This window comes from Cryptotermes secundus, unplaced genomic scaffold (genome assembly GCF_002891405.2).
Source record: "Cryptotermes secundus unplaced genomic scaffold, Csec_1.0 scaffold342, whole genome shotgun sequence".
Classification (NCBI taxonomy): domain Eukaryota; kingdom Metazoa; phylum Arthropoda; class Insecta; order Blattodea; family Kalotermitidae; genus Cryptotermes; species Cryptotermes secundus.
This window is the reverse complement of record NW_019721764.1, coordinates 770,794-793,296: the sequence shown is the minus strand read 5'-3', so window position 1 is coordinate 793,296 and position 22,503 is coordinate 770,794. Positions and strand designations below refer to the sequence as shown.

The 22,503-nt window shown below is 38.3% G+C and overlaps 1 protein-coding gene and 2 long non-coding RNA genes across 6 annotated transcripts; 2 read left to right on the top strand and 1 right to left on the bottom strand.

Annotated features, from left to right (window-relative positions):
* Positions 1-1,438: 1,438 nt before the first annotated feature.
* LOC111875669 lies at positions 1,439-6,180 on the top strand. Of its 2 annotated transcripts, XR_002844778.2 has the most exons (4): positions 1,440-1,743; positions 2,816-3,118; positions 3,682-3,831; positions 5,684-6,180. It is a non-coding gene; the product is annotated as an uncharacterized LOC111875669 (long non-coding RNA). The 2 variants fall into 2 exon arrangements; XR_002844777.2 differs by having other exon boundaries at positions 1,439-1,743; positions 2,816-3,831.
* LOC111875667 lies at positions 3,026-11,951 on the bottom strand. Of its 3 annotated transcripts, XR_002844774.2 has the most exons (6): positions 11,808-11,951; positions 8,663-8,853; positions 8,054-8,209; positions 7,774-7,898; positions 5,552-5,715; positions 3,026-3,107 (listed from the first exon to the last, which is right to left on the bottom strand). It is a non-coding gene; the product is annotated as an uncharacterized LOC111875667 (long non-coding RNA). The 3 variants fall into 3 exon arrangements; XR_002844773.2 differs by lacking the exon at positions 3,026-3,107 and having other exon boundaries at positions 3,840-5,715; XR_002844775.2 differs by lacking the exon at positions 3,026-3,107 and having other exon boundaries at positions 3,840-5,715; positions 8,663-8,850.
* A 4,670-nt stretch (positions 11,952-16,621) lies between these two features.
* On the top strand, positions 16,622-19,019 carry LOC117282051. The gene is made up of 2 exons (XM_033750163.1): positions 16,622-16,829; positions 18,523-19,019. The coding sequence occupies exons 1-2, from the start codon at positions 16,815-16,817 to the stop codon at positions 18,922-18,924; spliced, it is 417 nt and encodes a 138-aa protein (XP_033606054.1). The 5' UTR covers positions 16,622-16,814; the 3' UTR covers positions 18,925-19,019.
* The last annotated feature ends 3,484 nt before the right edge of the window (positions 19,020-22,503 follow it).

Genomic DNA, 22,503 nt, shown 5'->3' with positions numbered 1-22,503 from the left:
ATCCTTCAATTTATCCTACCAAAATACCCTTTTTATTCCTCTCCTGTGACTGATAATAGTCTTGGTTCTTTACTGTTATTATCTTCACGTAATTAAAATTAAATCGAGAGCTGTGTGCGAAATTGTTTTCTAACACACATTGGTGTTTATGTGTAGGTAAGAATGAAGAGGCATTACTTTATAATTGACTTGCAAAGTTCAGGTTATCCACCTCAGTGTGAAACTCTGAGAAGCAGAATCAGTATGAGGATTGAATGTGGGTAGGACTATTTATGTCATTTCTTTACCTATTTCATTTTCGTTAAACTGTTATTCAATTTTGTTGTTATAGGTGTATTCCTTCTGTTACTTTTGCCATATAATCCTACCTGTACTGGACTGGTGAACATGAACATAAGATTTTCAATAGTAATTGCATTTCTTTCAGATATATTATTAATTTTTGCTATATAATCGTATCCAATACTGAACTAGAAGGTGAATAGATAACAGAATTCCAGTATTCATTATATTTCTTTAAGATATGTTATTATTTCCACCATATTATTCTGCCCAGTACTGAACTGGTGAAGATGAACATATCAGATTTTCTTATATCATTAAATGCAGTCTTAATCTTGTTGACAAGTGTGTATTTCACATTCTCAAATTCCATCATTCTAATGAAAATAATAATAAATTGGAACATGAGTACTGTTGCCTACAATACACAATTTATAATACTTGAATGTAACCGAAAAACTGTGTTCTGTATGGCTTTCAAGTGTAAGTTATGAGGAATTTTCTTTCAAGTTTCCCCACCTTCAGCTTTCCTAAATACAAGTACTCCATGTGAAAGAAAGGTTATTATTTTCCAGGCACTGGCGAGAAACTTTCTCCAGATAAATAATCTGCAACCTAATCTATTGTACTCCAGAGCTGCAGAGGCTCTTATTGCATTATTTTCTTTTGTATGGGTGGGGTACCAAGTTTAATAGCATTTCACTCAAATCCAACTGAAAGAATGTGGGTGAAGTGATATTGAACTTACTCATGGAGCTGAGCCCTTCTTAAGAACCCACCAATTATGCAGCCACTCAAAGAATTTTCCAGCCTTTTATGGAACCCGAAGGTTCATTACTGTGTTCACAAGAGCCCTCCACTGGTCCCTAACATGAGCCAGATCAATCCAATTCATACCATACTAATTTTCCAGCCTTTTATGGAACCTGAAGGTTCATTACTGTGTTCACAAGAGCCCTCCACTGCTCCCTATCATGAGCCAGATCAATCCAATTCATACCATACTATCTCTAGGTTACATTTTAATATTGTCCACCCACCTACATCTTGGTATTGCCAGTAGTCTGTTTCCTTCTGTCTTTCCCACCAATATCCTATATGCATCCCTGCCAACTTCATACTCCTTAAGTAGCGATATTGAACACATTTCAAAAATAGAAATAGGTTGGGGGGGGGGAAACACTCAAAATTGTTATGTTAGCATACCTTCTTACCGATTGTGCTCTCGGCCCTGTCGGTCATTTTAAGTTTAGTTAATGTAGGAGCCTTATAGATGGCAGCAGCATTGCACCATGATGTCATGGCGGCCATAGCATCCACCAATAACATGGGACTTTCACAGGGCTGGAACCGAAGAACTGGACGTGGATTTCAAATGGGCGGAAATGTATTACTTGCATCTCCATCCCATCAGATTATGGAAATCATTTAATTTGACTTATATGCATATTGTTACTAGTGGTAAGCATATGCTTTAATGTCACGTAAGTCTGATTCCTCGCCCAGAGAACCGAACATTCACATGGCATTTAGTTGCAAGTGAGTGCACATGGTTCAAATTTTGCTAAGTGTGTAGTACATGTTAATGAAAATGTATGTATAATGTTTGATATATTATTAAGGTAGTTATGGCTTGTACTAAGGCTAGTATTCCGAAATGCGTGACTAGTTTGTGATAGAGCTAGCATCTGTATATATGATTTTCAGTCAGTTAAATATGGTCATTGTATTATAAGTCTTGAGAAATGTTTCTAGTGTACATCAGAAATGAGGTACTTGCTTCAGCATAATTTAACTTGATGTTACGAATTCCAACCTTCTTTGAATGTGTAATCTTATTTTTTTAAATGTAAATGAGGATTAACCCATAAATATTTAGTGCCAACTTTGTCTCTTGCATCAGTTTTTATTTGAAGATTTCTGTTAAGATTTGGTTAGGTTAGTTCAGTTTCTCATCTGAGTAGAGAACATTTTGGGCTCTTAATATGAACATCCTGAGCAAGAGCATTATAACTGTACTTGTTACCATATTCTGAAAGTGTTCATGAAATAGTACCTCGAAAGCAACTTTTATGAAGTAGTTCATTATATTTTCAATGCATCATCTTTACATTTCAGTATGACTGTTTTATTCACTTTCACTTCTGATTCATTATTTATGAAGCATGTCTATGCTTGCCCTCACATCAGTGTTAGCTTAAGTTAGGGAAGTAAGTCTGGAATTATTGTTAAATTTCCCTTTCACTTAATATATGCACCAAGTTACAGGCCTGAAGTTGTCAGCCTTACGCACCAGCTGCCTTGACCCCCCCCCCCNACCCCCAGATGATTCCTGGTACTCATTCCTGTTAGGGGCCGAGTCAACCTCAGGATGATAGTGTGGCAGGAAGGATTAGAGCAATTGAAAAATCCCATGGCCTCACTGGGATGACAGGCTTCTGGTAACATTTATCTTTTGCACTGTTCAAACTGCAGTAGATGCATTTTAGTACATAGCAGTATAAGGCTTTATGTTATTACTGTCTGTTGGCAGGCCTGGACACACTTCAGTGAGGAGTCACCCTTTCAAGCGTTGATGAGTATCACTGAAACACTATCCATGAAGAGTCACAGGAAAGGTCCTAATTGTGGATATAATTTTTGGAAATTCATGTAAGAAAGACATATCTAAAATCTAGCGAATGTTTCATGCAGCTTACCATTTGTCAGTGCTAGGGAGAAACTGGTTTGCTGTACCAAGCAGTGAAGGATGGTCATCAGTTTTGGACTGAGGAAGGAGAAGTTGGGAGGTTGTTCATACATGCTACGTCATCTGTGAGGAGGCCCTGTAATGAAGGTATGGCCATGAATACTATGCTATCTTGTTTATCTGTGCAACAGAGTGGAAAATTCCAGTGTCTGGAGCATTTTTGGTAAACTCCTGTAAAGTTTCTTCCCTCCCACTTCACAGAGACTATGGAATCCCTAAGAATGGATTTAAATTTAACGTCAGATATTGCTGTTTGGATTAAAGTTTTTATTTTTCTGAGGCTTTTATTAATGCTGCTGCTTTTTGTTGAGTCTTGGACAGGGTTCTTTGAAGAAATTGCTGTGGTGAAGGATGGCATTGGTTCTGAATGGAGCAAGGTGCACTGAAGTAGTTACCATCACTGGACTCTGCATGTGGAGGACAGTTACTTCAGACTTGGGAAGGAGCAACTTGAAGTTTGTTCCCTCTGCACATTAACTACAGGCAGTTCCTTGTAGTAAAGGTGTCTGTTTAAGGGCTTTCATTTTGATTAATTTATTTTGTGGATCATTTTTATTCCCAGCTTCAATTGCATTGAGTTTTAAGAAGGAAAAATTATCTCCAATGCTAATATTTGTATTAAAATTTAAAATGTTATGTTCTGCTGACAGTTCCAGACAAATGATGTCACATTTCTGGATGGAACAAGTGCACCCAAGCAGCCCATATCATCAATCACTGAACATTGGCCATGAGGAGGACGGTGACTTTAGACTTGAAGCACCCCCTCCACCACTGCAATGTGGAATCTCTATATGAAGGTGTGTTATTTTGTTTTCAGAGTGTAATTTTCTGTGTATGTCTGCATTACTCCAGTGCTGGAGTAGGTCAGAGAATTGTCTTCATCTTGTGTGTCCGTGTGTCTCAAATACCAAGAAAACTTTACATGAACACTGAAGTAGGTGAACTGACATACACAAATAGAATATCAAAGGGAACCTAAGTATACAAAGACGTAACTTTCTTCTTTTCTATTGCAGATCTAAAAGAGAACACTCAAAATATGAAATTTACTTTGTTTTGCAAAATATACAGCAGTTAAAGCACCGTGCGGATATCCCAATAGAGTTTATGGGTCCAATTTTAATTCTTATTCCCTGCCTTCTCTGTTTTACTTACTATGTATATACTGTGACATTGACAAGGACAGCAACTACATCTTTCGGTGTTGCATCCTGTTACGTGTCATTTGAAACAGTATACTTATAACTGTCAACACAACATGTTTCAACCCTTACTGGGTCATCATCAGGCATATCTCAGTTTACTTAGTTGCTGAATTTTTCTGTTCAAATATGGATCCATATTTTGTTCATATTTGACTATAAAATTATGTGATTATTGTTTAGTAATAACCTGTGGTTTGATTACTCCTTGGCTTGAAGCCATATTGGTGTAAAACAAGTGAAAAGAATTTTAGTGCTACACCCAGTATGTATGGATTTCTGTTAAATTGCCAAGTTATATAAATAAGAATAAATAGTGAGAATTGGTCATGAATTTCTATTTGATCATTCTAATGGTACACTGGCTATTTTTATCTTGATTCTTCCTTGGTGTTGTAGGCCAGGTAGTGATTTTATAGGTCTCTTGCACTGCATGTTATTTATAATGGGGTGTAAGTTGAGATGTATTGTCATGTTCTGCATTCAGTCTTTGAGACTGTTCATTAATGTAAATAACCTTTGTTATTACTCCTACTTTAAATGTTGTGTTGATGGTTACAAATGTACTGATTCAAGCAACTATATCCTATGCAAAGAACAGGTACTTCTGCTTGGTGTACAGTAAGCTCATAAAGGAACTGCAAAAAGCACAGAGATGTTAGCTTGAAGAACACAATCCATCTCAGTTACTGCTTAGTGTCCAAATATTTGTTTCAAAAGGATCCAGAAATTACTTCCATCTTTGCTTCCATCCATTGCATTAGCTCCCCTCAAAGTGAAAATTCACACCCACTGTTCTGGTGTTTAAGTGTATGACTTATAGACCAGATGGGACACAACTTAGTAAATGCTTTAAGCTGTGTATTCAGAAAAATGAAACACAGGCTTGTGTTTGCCATTTTTACTTTTATATTTTCATTAACTTGACAGATACTATTCCTGAAGAAGTTTGCAGTGCCACCATATTTTTAAGATTTAAAATTAATCTGAGGTGATATGACTTTGAATTCAGTGCTATACAGTGAAACCCCCATGTCAGGTTTCTTTGGGAAGCAGTGGACAGGGGAACATGTGGAATTTATATAAACTGAACACCTCAAATCGGGGCTTGACTATACTGTTTACTGGCTCCTAAGGCAAATTTCATTTTGGAGACCAGTCTACAGAGCTTCGAGTACAGTCTGTATGTTACTAAGCAGTGTGGTAGACTCGGTAGTTTTGTAGCACACTTCTTCATTCCACATTTAGGAATTCAGTTTCTATAATTTTTAATTCATGTGTCTAGTAATATGTGGTACATGTAAGCTTCTCCAACCTGTTCACTTGTTGACTTCTTGGTGTTCGCGTCACTCTTCCTTCCATGCTGACAAGAGGGGTTGGTCATGTAGAGCTCACAGCTTCTTTGTATGGATGAGTCCCACTAACAATTGCAACATTTGTTTTTCAGGATAAGCACAGGAATGGGTGCACCATAATGGCCTGGATAGGAGAGAACAAGATGGATATCAGTTAACATGGACTTGGTGTTTTTGAAATTGTGAAAAATTATACAAGGACAAGGTAAAGTTTTGTTTTGTATTTCAGCATCATGTTGCACATCTTTAATTGAACGTCTATGTATCAAGTATGTCAACGGTGCAACAATCATTAAAACATTCACCATTAACACTTAACACAACAACCACATGCTAGGGGAAAATTACAGATAGCAGGCGTAGCAAAACAACAGGCTGCTGAAACAGTCTGAAGTATCACATAGCCTTAAACAAGTGGAATAGGATTTTATGAAAGATTTTAATAGAACAAACTGTAATGAATTTTAAGTAATTATTTATGCTATTCTGAGTGGACTGCAATGCACATTGAAACACCTGAGGCTGAAACATGTTAGTGTTACATGGTGAATATACAGACATTCAAGTAAAGTTTCATGCTTAAAAATTTGAAGAGGNGTATGACTCACGGCAAATTGCAGCCGCGGCGCGCACTTGATTGTACGCACTGTATTTCAGCATCATGTTGCACATCTTTAATTGAACGTCTATGTATCAAGTCTGTCAATGATGCAACAATCATTAAAATATTCACCATTTAACACTTAACACAACAACCACATGCTAGGGGAAAATTACAGATAGCAGGCGTAGCAAAACAACAGGCTGCTGAAACAGTCTGAAGTATCACATAGCCTTAAACAAGTGGAATAGGATTTTATGAAAGATTTTAATAGAACAAACTGTAATGAATTTTAAGTAATTATTTATGCTATTCTGAGTGGACTGCAATGCACATTGAAACACCTGAGGCTGAAACATGTTAGTGTTACATGGTGAATATACAGACATTCAAGTAAAGTTTCATGCTTAAAAATTTGAAGAGGGTTTTAAATGTTTATTTTTATTGAATTTACAAGGTTGAAATGTGTTATGTTCTGGTAGATAGACAACAATGTTCTGGAGAAACCTGCTGCCTTCTCTTTTTAATACCAAGATAGATGGAGCTGGTTCCTGCATGACAGCGTGTCTTACACACCATCACATTCCAGAAAATCATTAATGTAAGGTTTCTCACACTGTTGGTTATGAAGAGTTCTGTCGTCTGAGATATAAGGCTCCATGAGCCATTGAAAATCAACCGATATTTCAGAGTAACACGTTGCTTCCCTCTTCAGGGTCGAAAAATAAGCCAAGCTTGCCACTTGCTTGACTTATTTTCTGACCCTGAAGATGGAGGCAACATGTTCCTCCAAAAACAGAAATCAGAAGTGAAGTCTTTATTTTATGTGGTGTAGTTACAGAAAGGCTGTGTTACAACTAACTGTAGATCCACGTGGTGAATATCCAATAAATCAGTTCATCTAATCCAGAACCCATTAATTACTTGTGCTACCAGGCTATGTGACAATATTCTTTCACACCTTGATTTTTACTGTTTTAAATAATGTTTAAACTGAAGATTTAATACTGTGAACTGACTCCACAAATATCTGATCAGCAGCACAAAGGCACCCAAAAGTCCAGATTCAATTGGACAACATATCCATTACATCAGCCTACGTGATGACTTGCTACTTAAGGCAAGGACACAACTGATGCAACACCAGACACATCTTGAATATTTTTTGTGTTTGCATAACATGCAACATCCATGTCACCAGCATTTGTGAAAAGACAAGATATACAGTATCAAGCATTCTAAATAGAACTGTGCATCAGACCTTCCACAACAGAGATCACAATTTTTGTAATAACATGTATAAGCCTACACGTTATAAAACACATATCACCTTGTGTTCAACATTCTTTAGGTTTCATATAAGGCAGGGAATTTGACTGAGCAACTATTAGCTTCTCAAAAAAAGACTGCCTCACGGAGTCATGTTCAGTATGTCTTTTTTAAACAGTTTTTTGTGTGGGGAATATTTAATCAGGTATATTGCATTTTGTACATAAAAACTGTAGTTACAGAAATGGGCCAACAATTATGGACCCATACATCATAAATAATATAATAAAATGCGGATAACATGGTACTTACAGATCAGTGGTGGTTTCCACTTATGTGTAATCTCCTGATAGTATCTCTGGAGGTCAGTGAAGTAACCATGGAAATCATTCTAGGAAACACATTGCTTACAGGTTCTGCCACAGCTGTACATATGTCTGCAATATAATATATGACTTTCACTTCACAACAATATGGGAATATTTTTTAATCAAAGTGTCAATATCACATGCACCTGGAAATACTTTTAATACCACATACAGTAGTCATGTTTATCTCTCAATGTCTCTACACATCAGAATTCTGCACACACCTTTACTATGTAACCTCCACACAGCTGTGACACAGTACGGCTGAAGTATGGTGGGGAGACGAGAGATGTTCCTCATTCAGCAGAAAACTGAGTACACCCTTCATCACAAAGAACAGCACCTCATGCCTCTCCAAGACTGTCAACACACAGCAACAACTGAAAATGGAAGTCAATTTATCAAATGGATCACAAATTTAACATGATAACAACTTTTAGATTTCAGTTAGCAGATGAAACACACAACTGCTTTACTGGAACACCTCACAGTTGTCATGCAGTATGAGAGGAAAACTAGGCTGTAGTCATCTGGGTTATATAGCCTCATAGGTGGTTACAAGTGTTTTTCAGAGAACATTACTGCCTGAATCTTCTACTTCGAAAACTGAGGCAACAGATTCTTCTGAGATTACATAATGTTATAATCCAGAACACCATAAGAAGTAGAAACTGCAAATCTCACACAGCAGGAACTTCCTTGACACTCAAACTTCCCTTAACACCAGTGCCAAAAATTAACATATTTCTAGGAAGTGATCTATGTAACTGGTTTGCAAATTCAGGATGACTCAAGACTGTTAAATTTTAGTTAGTTCCTGGAATGATACACACCTTTATTACTGGAACTCCTCATAGCTGCTGTGTACTAAAAGGGCGCAACTTCCAACATGTATTTCCCTTAGTCTGAAGTCAATGTCCTCATTGTGTGGTGGTGGGAGGACGGATGTTCTTCATGCAGCGTGAAACCAGTGTGATTTGGTCACTGAAAATGGTAATTCTCCACTGATGCCACTCCACGACTGCTGAAAAATAGTAATAATACAGAAATTATAATAAAACACCATTGTATAAAGCTTACATAGCTGTAAATTACATCCATGTGCTAAGGCAGCTCAAATGCTGACTAACTTTTGTGGGAGTATCAAAATTCAATATAGCAGTTCGAAAGCTGGAAGACGGGGAGCAGGTGAGGATTTGCATGGTTTATTAAATGAAAGACAAAATAACTGTCATGAACACTCAACTTCCATACTCTGTAACCAGCCGGGTGCTTGCTCAGAGCAGAAACCCCAGCTTAAAGATTAAGGATGCGATGTGCTGTGTAGCCAGGCTACTGCACACCTCAGAGGATGGTACAGATGTGTGGAACAATGGCAGGATGATGATTACCAGTGGAAAACTGACTGGCTTACTTGAGAAAGATGACCGACATCATACCACACACATTCAATAGAGCCTACTCACTAAGAAACCACAGGGAATTCTGACATTCTAACTTGGCTTCCACTTGGGAAGTGTCTGATTCAAATCTCAGCCAGAATACTCAATGTGACAGTTGTTCTGGGCTTCCCTAGTCCCTCCAGGCAAATGCCAATAAACACACTGCATTAATCTGTTTTATTGTAGAAAACAGTACATTACAACTTTCTGCACATGATTCTAGGTTTGTGGTAACTGATCTGCATATTCAGTGATACACGTTTCTGTCACATAGCACGTGTCCATGTGCTGCTTTTACCTTGCTATTCTTAAAACCTCCTAGCTGTTCTGAATAGCTCTGTTGAACAANCCCAGATAGATGGCAACAGTTCGTGGATGTAATTGTAACACTGTGTACATTGAAGAAAGCAGTCTTCTGGGATTTGGCACCATGTATATGTGGTGTTAACCGACGTTTCGGAGGAACGTATTGCCTCCCCTGAAGATGGAGGCAATACGTTCCTCCGAAACGTCAGTTAACACCACATATACATGGTGCCAAATCCCAGAAGACTGCTTTCTTCAATGTACACACTTTTACAATTACATCCACGAACTGTTGCCATCTATCTGGGATCCCGGGGATGCCCCCGGGATCTGGACATATTGTGAGTGAAATGCGTTAATAAATGTGGGTTTCTCAAAAATGCAACCTGATTTGGTCCAACACTTATGGTTTAGAAGTTATGAGCATTTGTTTGTATATACAGCTAATTCAGTTCCACTGTTTAGTGGATGCTGCCAGTGTATGATGTCACGCACTGATAAGATGTCCACTGGAAACAGTCATGCTATATATGAGATTACAGGAAAAGGAAGCGATCAGAAAAAGGTAATTGTAATAATGTACCAAGATGGAAAAAGTTAAATGCCGAACAACAGTGTAAATATAGAACACATAAAAACTTATCTACTGAATTGTAACACTCTACAGATTACTGTAACTATAGCACACAAAATAAAGTCTTCAATGTCTGCTTGCTAGTCGTTGCTTGGTAACGAATCTTACCTGGTTAACATTTCACAGCTGAACATTCAACTACTGAACTGCCTCCTGAATTCTATTACAAACAAATGAATTGAATTCATGAATGAACTCTCTTTGATACATTCGGGAGGCTGGAATAGAAGCTTTTGGTCTCCTGTATCCTTTGTAGTGGAATCGTCTGGTGATTCCTTGTATCCATGGAAACCTTTGCAAACAAGAGTTCTACTTGTTCCTTGCTATTCCAGCATTCAGGTGGTGTTTACCCAAACGTTTCCTAGCAAAGGATGGTTGGAGCAATTGTTACAGATGCCCCTCCCCCCCCATACAAACACTACAGCATTATCCAACATTTTTAAATGTGGCTAATGTGCTTAATGACACTTATGAACTGGATGAAATCAAACAAGGTTCCCCAATCATTTTTTTTTAATTTCCTAAATTAAAAACTCCAATGAAAGGGATGATATTCAAGGCTGTTCCATTGATCCAGTAGATTGTGACAAGAGACCTGAAGGCAATACAGGAAGAAGCATTTTCTCAGGCATTCATCATATGAGCAATGTAAACGTGTGCAAGCAGGCAGGGACTATAATGAGTGATGGTATTCATATTTTTTATCTCCTTTGTGTGTTTTTATGGCCTCAGTTCAGGAACTTCTTACACTGTATACACAACTTTCAATTCAAGTGCCTTTCAATGCCATTAATACATTATTCACATTTTCTATTCTTCATTCTATTGCAGACTTTTAAATCATATGCTGACTGTACCAATTGTGAACAATATTGTAACAAAATATGAAGGCTATCATTTCACTGAACTTCATTATGAAATGGGATTCAGGAAAAGGTGAAGAGATCGGTAATACATAATGTTAATCAGAACCTTACTTACAGCTGCTGAACAAGTTCCCCTTTTACCATGTACCGATATTGCATTCTCATGTGTTACAAATATTTTCCAAGATATAAATTACCCTTAAGGCTAAAACTTACTCCTTACGTTACTCATAGTCTATAAAAACCTGATAAATTTATATAACGTAATGAGGGCGGATGAGGTTATATTATGAAGGCAAATGGGGACAAGAATGGATGGGAAGCAGGCTAATATAGGATACTATCCATTGCGGAAAATCAAAAAAGCACTATTAATGGTCACCTCCCATAAAAATTGGTCGTTGTTAGATTCTGGTCAATCAAATCCAAATAATCTTTGGGGTACGTATTTACATTAAAAATTAATCTGGGTTATTCAAGCATGGTATCGGCGGTTTCCGTAGAATTAAAAATTCCAACACATGCCTAACATCTCCATATTATATGCCATTAAACATTTCTTTGTCTTATTTACAACTGAATACGTAACCTATGTATTTCTTTTTTCTTATTTGGCTTCATAAATAATTACTAACATTATATTACAAAACGTGAATATTACCAGAGTACATTAAATATTTATAATGTAAAACTCAAGTCAGTACATATAAAGATAATAGCATTTATTTACCTCTTTTCAAACGCATTTCAGTATAATCATTTTCTGTCCAAAATCGCATAAAACGACAAACAGATGCTTAAATAATACTTTTTTCCCACACGCACACCGAGACTTGAAAAATCCTCCATTACACGATACAACCGGAAATCGCCAGGTAATCCCATCATGCCCTTGGACCCCCGTGGATGTCAAAGATGTAATACAACTGTCTATTTTCAAACCACAATGCAAAGATAATTGTTTGCAAGTAATTTTATGATACTCAGTTTTTCATCCGATGGTGTAGCTACTCTAAATTAATTTAAAAAGATACAAAGGCTAAGATTGGTTATAAATTCTAGTGACAACGAAACTGTTACATTTAATTTATGTTTTGAATTGTTTCATTTTTGGTCCGTTACACTATCAATCACAAAGTCAATAGAAAGTCCGTCGAGTGTAACAATTTATAGGTCACTTCTTTATCACTTCTGCCTTACATGTTTCGGTTTAATAAAACCATCATCAGAGGCACATAGTACNACACAACACACAGCACATAGGAAACATCTAACCATAAGCCATACATCCTCAAGCTGACATCTCCCATCTTCGGGATGAATTAACAAGGAGAAGCTTAACATTTTACTTCAAATGTTTTAAATTTTAAATATTTTAACATCAGCGTTTTAACTTGAGGGCAGTTTCGGATGAATGTGAGAATTGAACGTGCATTCAACAATCCTAGCAAGTGTTGTACTTTTACACGTCGACATATTGTAGCTGCGTTCACGCAGCAAACATAACTGTGTACATCTTAAACAACGGCAGTGTTTTCATGCTTGTACTATGTGCCTCTGATGATGGTTTTATTAAACCGAAACATGTAAGGCAGAAGTGATAAAGAAGTGACCTATAAATTGTTACACTCGACGGACTTTCTATTGACTTTTAATTTATGTCCTACCAAACACAGACACAGCAGAGCTTTTGCCTTTAAAATCAATGGGGTTGAAAGCACAACACATGCAAAATAGTCTTGCTGTGGGTTGTACAGAACAGTATAGAGAAACATCCTGTCTTAGAAGTTTCATTTCCATTTATTGGTACGATTGTTTACTGTAGCGTACTGTAGGGAGTTGGTTTTTGAATTCTGTTTTTGATTATTAATGTATGTACACACACAAAAGCACACATTCTGATTCTTCCTTTGACTTCCCAATTTTATGTGGATCGTCTGAGAACAAACTATTTCCATATATCTCTGCACCACCTTGTTCTGTTATTTATTACCTTATCCTTATATATTCTAAACCCCCATCTATTTTACTTCTGAACTTTGTAAAAGTTCATCTTAGATGTTATTTTTAATTTACTGTATCTGTTTTTGTTTGCACTCTTGTTTTTGTTCCATACGTTATAATGGGTCTAAAGGTTTTTAAATCAACATATTTCTCCCATTTGCATCGGCCATTTCCAAAGTTTATCCCTAACTCATTGGAAACATTTTTCAACATAGTTTATTCTTCATGTAGTCTCCCTGTATTCTTGTGGTTGTCATTATTTTACTTCAAACTTACTCATAATCCTCCACTTCCTTTATTCAATTATTATATCATCAATCTTTTCTGTCTCCTATTTTCCTACATATTTTCATAATAATACATTTGGTCAAATGGATAGGAAATCTACAATCTTTACACACTGTAACAACTCTTTGCAATTTCATTTCTAGCATTATTTCAATTGGCTCCCACGTAATGTCATCTGTACATTTGAAGAAACTGGAAGAGCTATCCCTGTAAGAGGCTGTGGAGGTTCATAGGGTCATGAGATGTTGAGGCTCCCATATTTTGTAGATAGTCAGTTTACAGATGGTGGTGAGGCTGTCAGGTTTAAATAACATCAGGATGAACTTATGGGCACTGCTATTCTCACCACATAGACTGAGACTGTGGATGGAGAGCAGGTGCCATATCTTATTTGCAGAACATCTTGCTTGTCATGGCTTCATACTTTTCCATTTAATTCCAAAATGGGTATATTGAGTCAATGCAACTGACTGACATATTGGCCAATATTTGTAAGGTCTAAATATCAACAGAACATTGACCTAATCCTTCCAGCCACACACAATGGCCCTGGGGTTGACTCAGCCTCTAACAGAAAAGAGTACAGGGAATCTTCCTGAGGGTAAAGTGTGGCTAGCATGTAAAGCTGACAACCTCGCTGCCAGCTGTGAAAATGTGGGGGCCTCAACATCTCACAACCCTATGGGCCTGCAAGGCCTGTTACAAGCATAGCTCCTCCTCCTCCTCTTCTTCTTCTTCTTCTTCTTCTTCTTCTTCTTCTTCTTCTTCTTCTTCTTCTTCTTCTTCTTCACAGCCCAGTCAATATAGTGACAGACTATGGGCAGGGCAGCTGGGGATATCATCCTGGCAGGGGCAAGCGACTTTTCTCTTCTCCACAGCTTCCAGACCTTACCTGGGGCCCATCCAGTCTCCTATCCAATGGAAGCTCTTTCCCCAGGAATAAATCTATTCCCTCCCCCTATAAACTTTTGAATGCCTGAACCAAACTTTATGAAATTTGGTACATATATCATATCTCTTGAACCCATTTCAACGACGTACTTAATAAATCCCTCCCAACAGCCCGTGTGTCCGTATTTGTATGTTGCTAGGCAACGGCTCGGCAAGAACGTTACGGCAACAACGAATACACACGAAAAATAGAGGAGTTGTCGGATACATACGATTACATAGCATCCATGGGTGGAGTGACTCGTGAATGATGAATTGGAAAAAATGTGAAAGGAAGATGCAGTCCTCTTATCGAGGTATTATCTCGGAATTTTCTTGAAGCGACTGAGGACAATCACTAAGAACATCAGTAATGATAGGTGTCTCAGCTGAGATTCAAACCGAACATCTCCCTAATACGGGTCTAGAACGTTACCGCTGTGTCAACCTGCTCGGTTTCTCTCATATCACCTTTAATGAAATTGTGACATGGTTCTGATTTAGACGAGATAATAGAAAAACGCACAGACATGATGTACAGAGAAGCAGCTTTCAAACTTTTTGCTTCTCAAAGCAAACGTCTGGGGCGTTTTACACGGAGCTGGTGGCTACCGGAGTAAAAAGTTGCTGAAAGCTGTGAACGTGTATGCTTGATGGCATGATGCACAGATTATGGGGTTTTGAGCCGGAAAATATTCGAGACAAGCACCGAAGCAGGGAATGACCCTGGAAGAAACTGTGAAGGAGAGAGGAATTGTATTAATGCGCACTGTAAATAATTTCCGTAGCCGCAAGACAGCGCGCACGCAAACGGACGTTGAACTGCCACTGACAGAAGGAGGTAACTAACCGCAGATATGCGAGCAGGTAAACTGCTTCACAAGAGTGTGGGCAGTTTTCTTAATTATGCCTTCCATTATTTTCTTCTTCCCTTCCTATCCTACCTAGATATCTCTATTTGCCTGCCTGTATGTCTGTCCCTCCATTCCACCCATTCACATAAGTCTCTCTCCCCATCCAACTAATAATTCATCCATCCATTCATCCACTCATCCATTCCAACGTTACCTTATATGTAACATGAGTAAAGACTGTGATCATGAAAAAAAAAATCGACGTCTAGAATCTGGCGGTTTTACACTTTTTCATCACCCCTGACTCATTCAATTTCACTCACTCATGGAGTTGAGCCCCTCAGGAAAAGCCGCCAATTGTGCAGCTACTCAAGGGCTTCCCAGCATTTTATGGAACCCGGAGGTTCATCATTGTTTTCACAAAAGCCCTCCACTGCTCCCTATCCTGAGCCAGATCAATGCAACCCACACTATCCCATCCTATCTCTCTTAGATCCATTTTAATATTGTCCACCCACCTACGTCTTGGTCTTCCCAGTGGTCTCCTTCCTTCCGGCTTTCCCACCAATATTCTATATGCATTCCTCATCTCCCCCATTCGTGCTACATACCCTATACACCTCATCCTCCTTGACTTGATCATTCTATTTATACTTAGAGAAGAGTACAAGTTACGGAGCTCCTCATTATGCAGTTTTCTCCAACCTCCCGTCACTTCAAGCACCCCTGAGTACGAGAAAACAGTTCTGATATTCCGTCCGTCTCTCTACATGTACGAGTATGAACGTGCTCCTAGCTAGCGCCTGAAGAGCTGGAGGAATTTTATTCATATTCGGCATTTAAGAACTAAACCACTATAGGTCAATGCCCGGAGAATATAAATGTAGTAGCTCTAAAATACAGGTCCTTCACAGGAACTCCAAACGTCCACCTGCAGTGCTCACGAAAATGGCTGTAACGATTCTGACTAAATTAAATTAAAAAGATAACGAAGAATATCTCCCTATATAAAATACATACTTTGTGTCTTCAGGAGAATAACGGCACGCTCTACAGCAGACAAACTGCCTATATGAAGGTATGTGCAATGTCTTTGCACCGATTCTCTCTCGTCTCACATTCATAACAAGTATTACGTTTCTACAGTTTAAAAACAGGGGGGGGGGGACGTCCGGTATTCACATTCAGAAAGTTTAGAAATATTAGATGAACCTTCAGATAGCCATATATACTACATAACATAAAGATAAGCATATGCGGATACAAGGAGGAACACATACAAGAATGGGTCGCGAGCCACTATATGTGTACTACTGTGCCCTGAGCATGTAACCATGCATTTCACATACTCTCCACGCAGACATGGTGGGTGGAGGGAATGCAGACAAAACTCATCTTGTCTTAATGCTGGCCGAGGGAAGCGGCGTGAGAAGTGATAAAGAGAGAGATGAAGGTGGAACAGGAAAACACTGAAGAATCTCCTGCCGTCTACCCTTGACCTCTACGTGCGGTCATCGACTCTACTCACTGACTTGGTTTTTCTTTTCTTGTGGAACAGAAGAGGGGGCCTCCTTTGTGGTACCATTAAACCCTTACATATAAGACAGGATATAAAAGACAGGCAACGTGTAGTGAGCAAGAGCGATAAGAGGCAGCAGGATATGGCGGCCATAATGGTGAGTAACACATCAGTAATCCTTTCATATTTAATCACATTTTATCTACGTCCAAGTATCTCAAATATTATCTTTCCATATTTCCTTATGGTTTGAAAACCGGAATACTGAAGCTTATTCTGTAGGGCACTTAACTAAACTAAACTAAACTGACTTCATGCAGCCGAGGTCTTTTGGAGAAGCCCTCAGTCGCTCAGCTACTCAAGAATTTCCCAGCATTTTATGGAACTCGAAGATCCATTACCTTGTTCACAAGAGCCAGCCACTTGTCCCTATCTTCAGCAAGACGACTGTAGGCGACACTAGCCCATCCTATTTCTCAAAGTTCAATTTTAATATTATCATCCAATCTGTTTCTAGGTCTTACTAATTGCCTTTTTCTTTTCTGTTTTCCCACAAACCCTGTATGCATTCCTCTTCTCTCGCATTGGTGCTACTGACAATCTCGATCTCCTTGACCTGACCATTCTAATTGTCTTTGACGAAGACGATAATTTATAAAGCTCCTCATTATGCAGTTTTCTCCAACATCCTATTAAGTCATCCCTCTTCAGTCAAAATATTCTCCTCGGCATCCTTTTCTCAAAGGCTTTCGGTTTATGTTCTTCCCTCAATGTCAGAGACCAAGTTTCACACCCATAAAAAGAACTTCACGAAAAATTATACTTACTTATACATACTTTAATTCTAAATTCTGGTTTAGAGAACACACCAAAGGCAAAAGGTACTGAACTGAATGGTGGCAGGCATTAACGAAGTTCAATTTGCTCTTAATATTTTCTCGAAACAAATTTTGAATTGTTTCTGTCGTTCTAAAATATTTGAACTTCACCATATTTTCAAATGATCTATAGTGTCTTCTATGTTGTGAGTTTGGCATGCATTCTGGTGACGAGACAGCAATATATACTTAGTTTTCTCTGCGTTTACTTCTAAAATAACCATCACCATAGACTAGAAGCTGATGTGTCCCATTAAATTTCAGTCCCATACATGCTAGGCATACGTCAACATCTGTGGTAAGTGCCTGCATTATATGACCCTTTACACATCGAGTAAGTTGCTTCTTGTGGTAGAGCTTCTGCATTATAATCGGGAGATTCCTGTTTCGAGTCTTGGCCAGGACACCGCCTACCTCGATGGAAGTTTTCCGTGATTTTCCTCGGTACCTCCGATGCGTTTAATTAAGCCACAACCGCTACTTTCCATACCCTTTCCAATTCATCATTTACTATAAACCAGTCATTCTACGCCATAGGTGTGTACTACTGAAAGCGTAGTTAAGTCAACTGCAAATAAAATAAATCGTCTGGTTCACACATTATCAAACGTTTAGTAGTGATATTCCAAGGATTTTATATGGGGCTTACATGATCAGACTTAAGTCAGAACTTTTCAATGGGGTTTGTGTAATAATGACATTTGAATATTTTTTTCATTAAACACGTTTCTGCTTGGTTTCACCCGATGAATATGCTTTTACATAAATCCGACTCAACGTCCATTCTCAGCTCTGTATAAGGATTCCCGATCCCAAATACATTAACTCTGAATATGGCAACTGAAATGCCTGTGGAAACATTGGAGAACCTAGAATTTTCTACACGTTCATTCCCGAAAGCCGGACTTATACATTAACTTTTGAATACACAAAACACCGCCCACGTAAATTAACGTTATGTGATTGTTTCAGTACACGTTCGCAGTTTGCACGGCGATGGTGTGTCTGTGTTCAGGACAGTCCATTTCTCAGACTGCAGCAAGGCTGGAGGAACCTCATCAAACCTTGGACGAGGTGCGGTCTCCCCTCCACGACCTCTCGGTCAATGCGGGCAGACAGCAAGCACGGCTGGACACAAGCTACATGCCCGCTGTGGAAGCAGGCCAATCGGTGGACAACAACGATGCTCAACTTGACCAGGCAAAGGACGACATGAAGACGGATGAATTCAGTTTCTGGAGATATCGTCCTTACTATGGGCGACGTTGGGGATGGGGTTGGAATGGTTATCCTAGTTGGGGCTGGAATGGTTATAGGGGTTGGGGTGGTTACGGCTATGGAAGAAGTTTTCCTTATTATGGTTACTACTGGTAATTTATTGTGGAAGTGAAAGATTTCAAGACAGGAGACTGCATCTGAACGCTTGAAAAGAATCTGGAATTGAAATTAAGAGGAATTTTCTAAAAAATCTCTAACACAAATAATACAGGATGTTTTCTTTTTGTTGCGAGGCCTTTGAGAAAATATCTTCATTGCGGTATGACGACCGACGGTATACGGATTTGGTCTCGTGCTAAAGAAAAATCTATATATCTAAATGTAAATTATGAATAAGTACTTTGAAAGTACAGTATTATATCATCTGTAAGGGTGGACATTTTAATGGAGAAAATGAAGCAATATTGAAATCAGGGCTGACAACGAAATCTGCCTTCTGCTTCTTTCATGACATTCTTGTAGCTTTCCATCTCACTCACTTGATTCCACTTTTTTTTAGAGTGTAAAAGTAGACTTAACGGAAAGAAATTGTGTAATATTTTGCGTGATGAGTGACTTATATTTAATGAAAACGAAAATTACTGTCTTCTGGTAGAAAGTTATCAACTTTACGGAAGAACCTGCTGCCTCCATCATCAAGGTATAAGCTGAGGCATCGCAGTTACTGATGGGGACTTCGGAAATGCAAAGGAGTGTCACAAAACTCCTCACCTTATTTCTGTACCTTAAAGAGGGAGGTAGCAGCTTCCTCCGAAACGTCGATAATGACACCATATTCTAGAAGACTGATATTTATATTCAGCGCCATGAGAACTTTAAATATAGCATTTAATTACATGTTTATATCCAAATATTTTCGGAGACACTCATTTTGTAGTTGCTTTATAGTCATTTGAGCAAGAGATTCCATACTTGAGGTCCGGTCTAGTTGATAAGAGATTGTCATTTTTCCCCATATTCATATATAGAATGATTCTAAATTACTGTCCGGGTTTCTGTTGCCTATAAACGGAAACCTCGACAATAATTTACGTGGAATCACCCTGTACTCACTGCCACAAATATTTACTAACCAACTCCATGCAACTAAGTACTTCTTAAGAAGCCACCAGTCGCACAGCCACTCAAGAAATTTCCCCAAATTCTACTGGATCCGCAGGTTCAGTACCATGCTTAAAATAGCCCGCCACGGGTCTCTATCCTGAGCCATATTAATTCAGTTCATGTCACCTCATTTACTTCTCTACCATCTATTTTAATGTTATCTTCAAACCTAAATTTCCCAACAAGACTTTCTATACCTTCCTCTTCTCCCTTTGTGTGCTACATGCTCTACCCATCTCAACCTCCATGACTTGACCAGTCTAATTATATTTGGCGAGGAGTAAATTTTATGAAGCTCCTTATTTTGTAGTTTTTTCCAGTAGATTATTATGTCATTCAGCTTAGGTCCAACATGCCCCTGACCAACTGTGAATAACCTCTGCAACAGATAAGATCCAAACCATGAAACATTAATAATGATTTGAATTACTTTAGTTTCTTACAACATGCTGAAACGTTGTCAATAATTTCCCCAGCTTAACTCTTTGAGTACTGTCCAGAGGATCCAAGATTTGATTATGTGCGTCTGAAACTGAAATTATTTGTAGGCATTATGGATATTCTTATCAACTAGGTCCATAGAAGTTAAAATAGGTAAAGACAAAAAGCACAGAGGCCAGAAGTTTCTGAATTGCTTAGGCATTTTCATACTAGGTGCTCAAGAAACCAGTAAAGGCCTCCTTCATTTTCGATATCCCTGTGGTAACTTCCACGACAAAAAGACATAGGAGTTGGTTAAAAATTCCAGAAAATGACAGGAGAGGTTCTATTGGCACTGTTGGTTAAAACACATTCAAAGTAGAGAAACCCAGTTTGTGGACGAAATATCTCCTTTGTAACACTGAAGTAGCTAAATAATACGGTGAAACAGCAGACAAGAGTAATACGTGGAGCGAGGTGTTGGACATATAATTGCACTGGTAACTAAAAATTAAATATAGCTTTACCGTAAGTATTAATATGTACTGAATATAAGTATATGCTTATATATTTTAACACTGCTTCAATATAACTTTGTGCGATGTATCTTTTCAACTAATAATATGAGCTTGATCATTAACAAATTTTAAAATTTCTGTCATTACGTTAGGTAACACGGGAGAATTGTTGCTCCTTGCTGCCAGAAAAAATGTCGATTATTAACGATATAATGTCGTATAGTGTGACAATATTTTGTTGTGTTCCTCAGAGGTAGTAACTTAGTTTTGTTATACAGTATTGACAGTTTCATTCTACAGTCCCTGGCGTGTTATGTAAGTTCTGATATACCACCTCATTTACATTTATAATAATTATGCTTACATAAATATTAATGAAGTATTAACGACAGAATAGCACTAAAGAATACATTTCGACGAAACTGAAATTACATCATGGAAACTGCAACTGATCTTGCCAGAATGTTACAATAAGGCAAGATCACGATAAGACGTAACAGGCCAGTAAATAAAGACATTGCGCGATTTGGGTTTCTCACTTTGAAGACGATTTTCTTCTGCAATGTGCTGTCGCTTTGTTTAACAGCTAAGTTACTGACGTTTCGGAGGAACGTGAAGGCAGAACATTTCTCCGGAATTCTGCTACTTACCTACCAAATTACATGGAGCCACATCCCAGAAGATGACACTCTTCATTAAAAGGGCTCTTACGGGATGAGGGACGGGGATTCGATTCCTGGCAGGGACTAGGCTGGGGCTGTATTAAATGAACACTCACGGCGGTGAGTATCTGGTATACGATCTTCTGGGATATGATATCCAGTTTGGTAGGTAGATAACCTTTCGGGCTAACCTGCTGCCTCCATCTTCAGGGTAGAACCAGTAGATGAAGGCAGCAGGTTTATACGTAATATTTGCGCTTATTTATCAAAGTACTCGGCGTCAAATCCCCGAAGGCTATAATGCTGGAACTGATACATACATTTCTATTAAACGGGCCATGTATATTTTAATTCTCGAAAGCATAAGGGAATTTCGTTCCAGAAAGCCTGGGAAGTAATTAGAAGGTATTTTATGTATCAGAAGTTCTAAGATTGTTTATACTTAAGTTGTTCGGATGGTCTTCAGTACCTACTAATACTCAGTATGTGAGGGAGTAAGCAGTAGGGAGGGTTATCGAAATGATGGTATTTATGTTGTAAAATTATAAGTATGCAACAATGTTGTTATTATTGTTATTGTAATCTGCTTAGGCCTTGCTATAATATTATTTTTACAGTGCCTCTGTTCGTTTATTTTTAGCCCAGTACCGTCCTAGTCAAAATACTATATCCCATTAGGCATACCAATCCAATAATTCGATCACGAAGAAATAAAGAAATAAGCATCGCATCTGAGGTTCTCACAGATATGAATATACTTTGGGATATTAGGGTGTGTAGTCCGGTAGAAGTTCACCGATGTGGCTTCATCTTTAAGTTATATTTACTTTTCTCTGCTTGTTTGTCTTACTCTTCAGCCCTGATGAACGAAGCAGTATTTTCCTCCGAAATGTCAGTGAACCTTGGCCGGGCTACATGACGTCACATTGCAAAAGACAGTAACATACTCTACAAGAAGACAATCAGTAGAA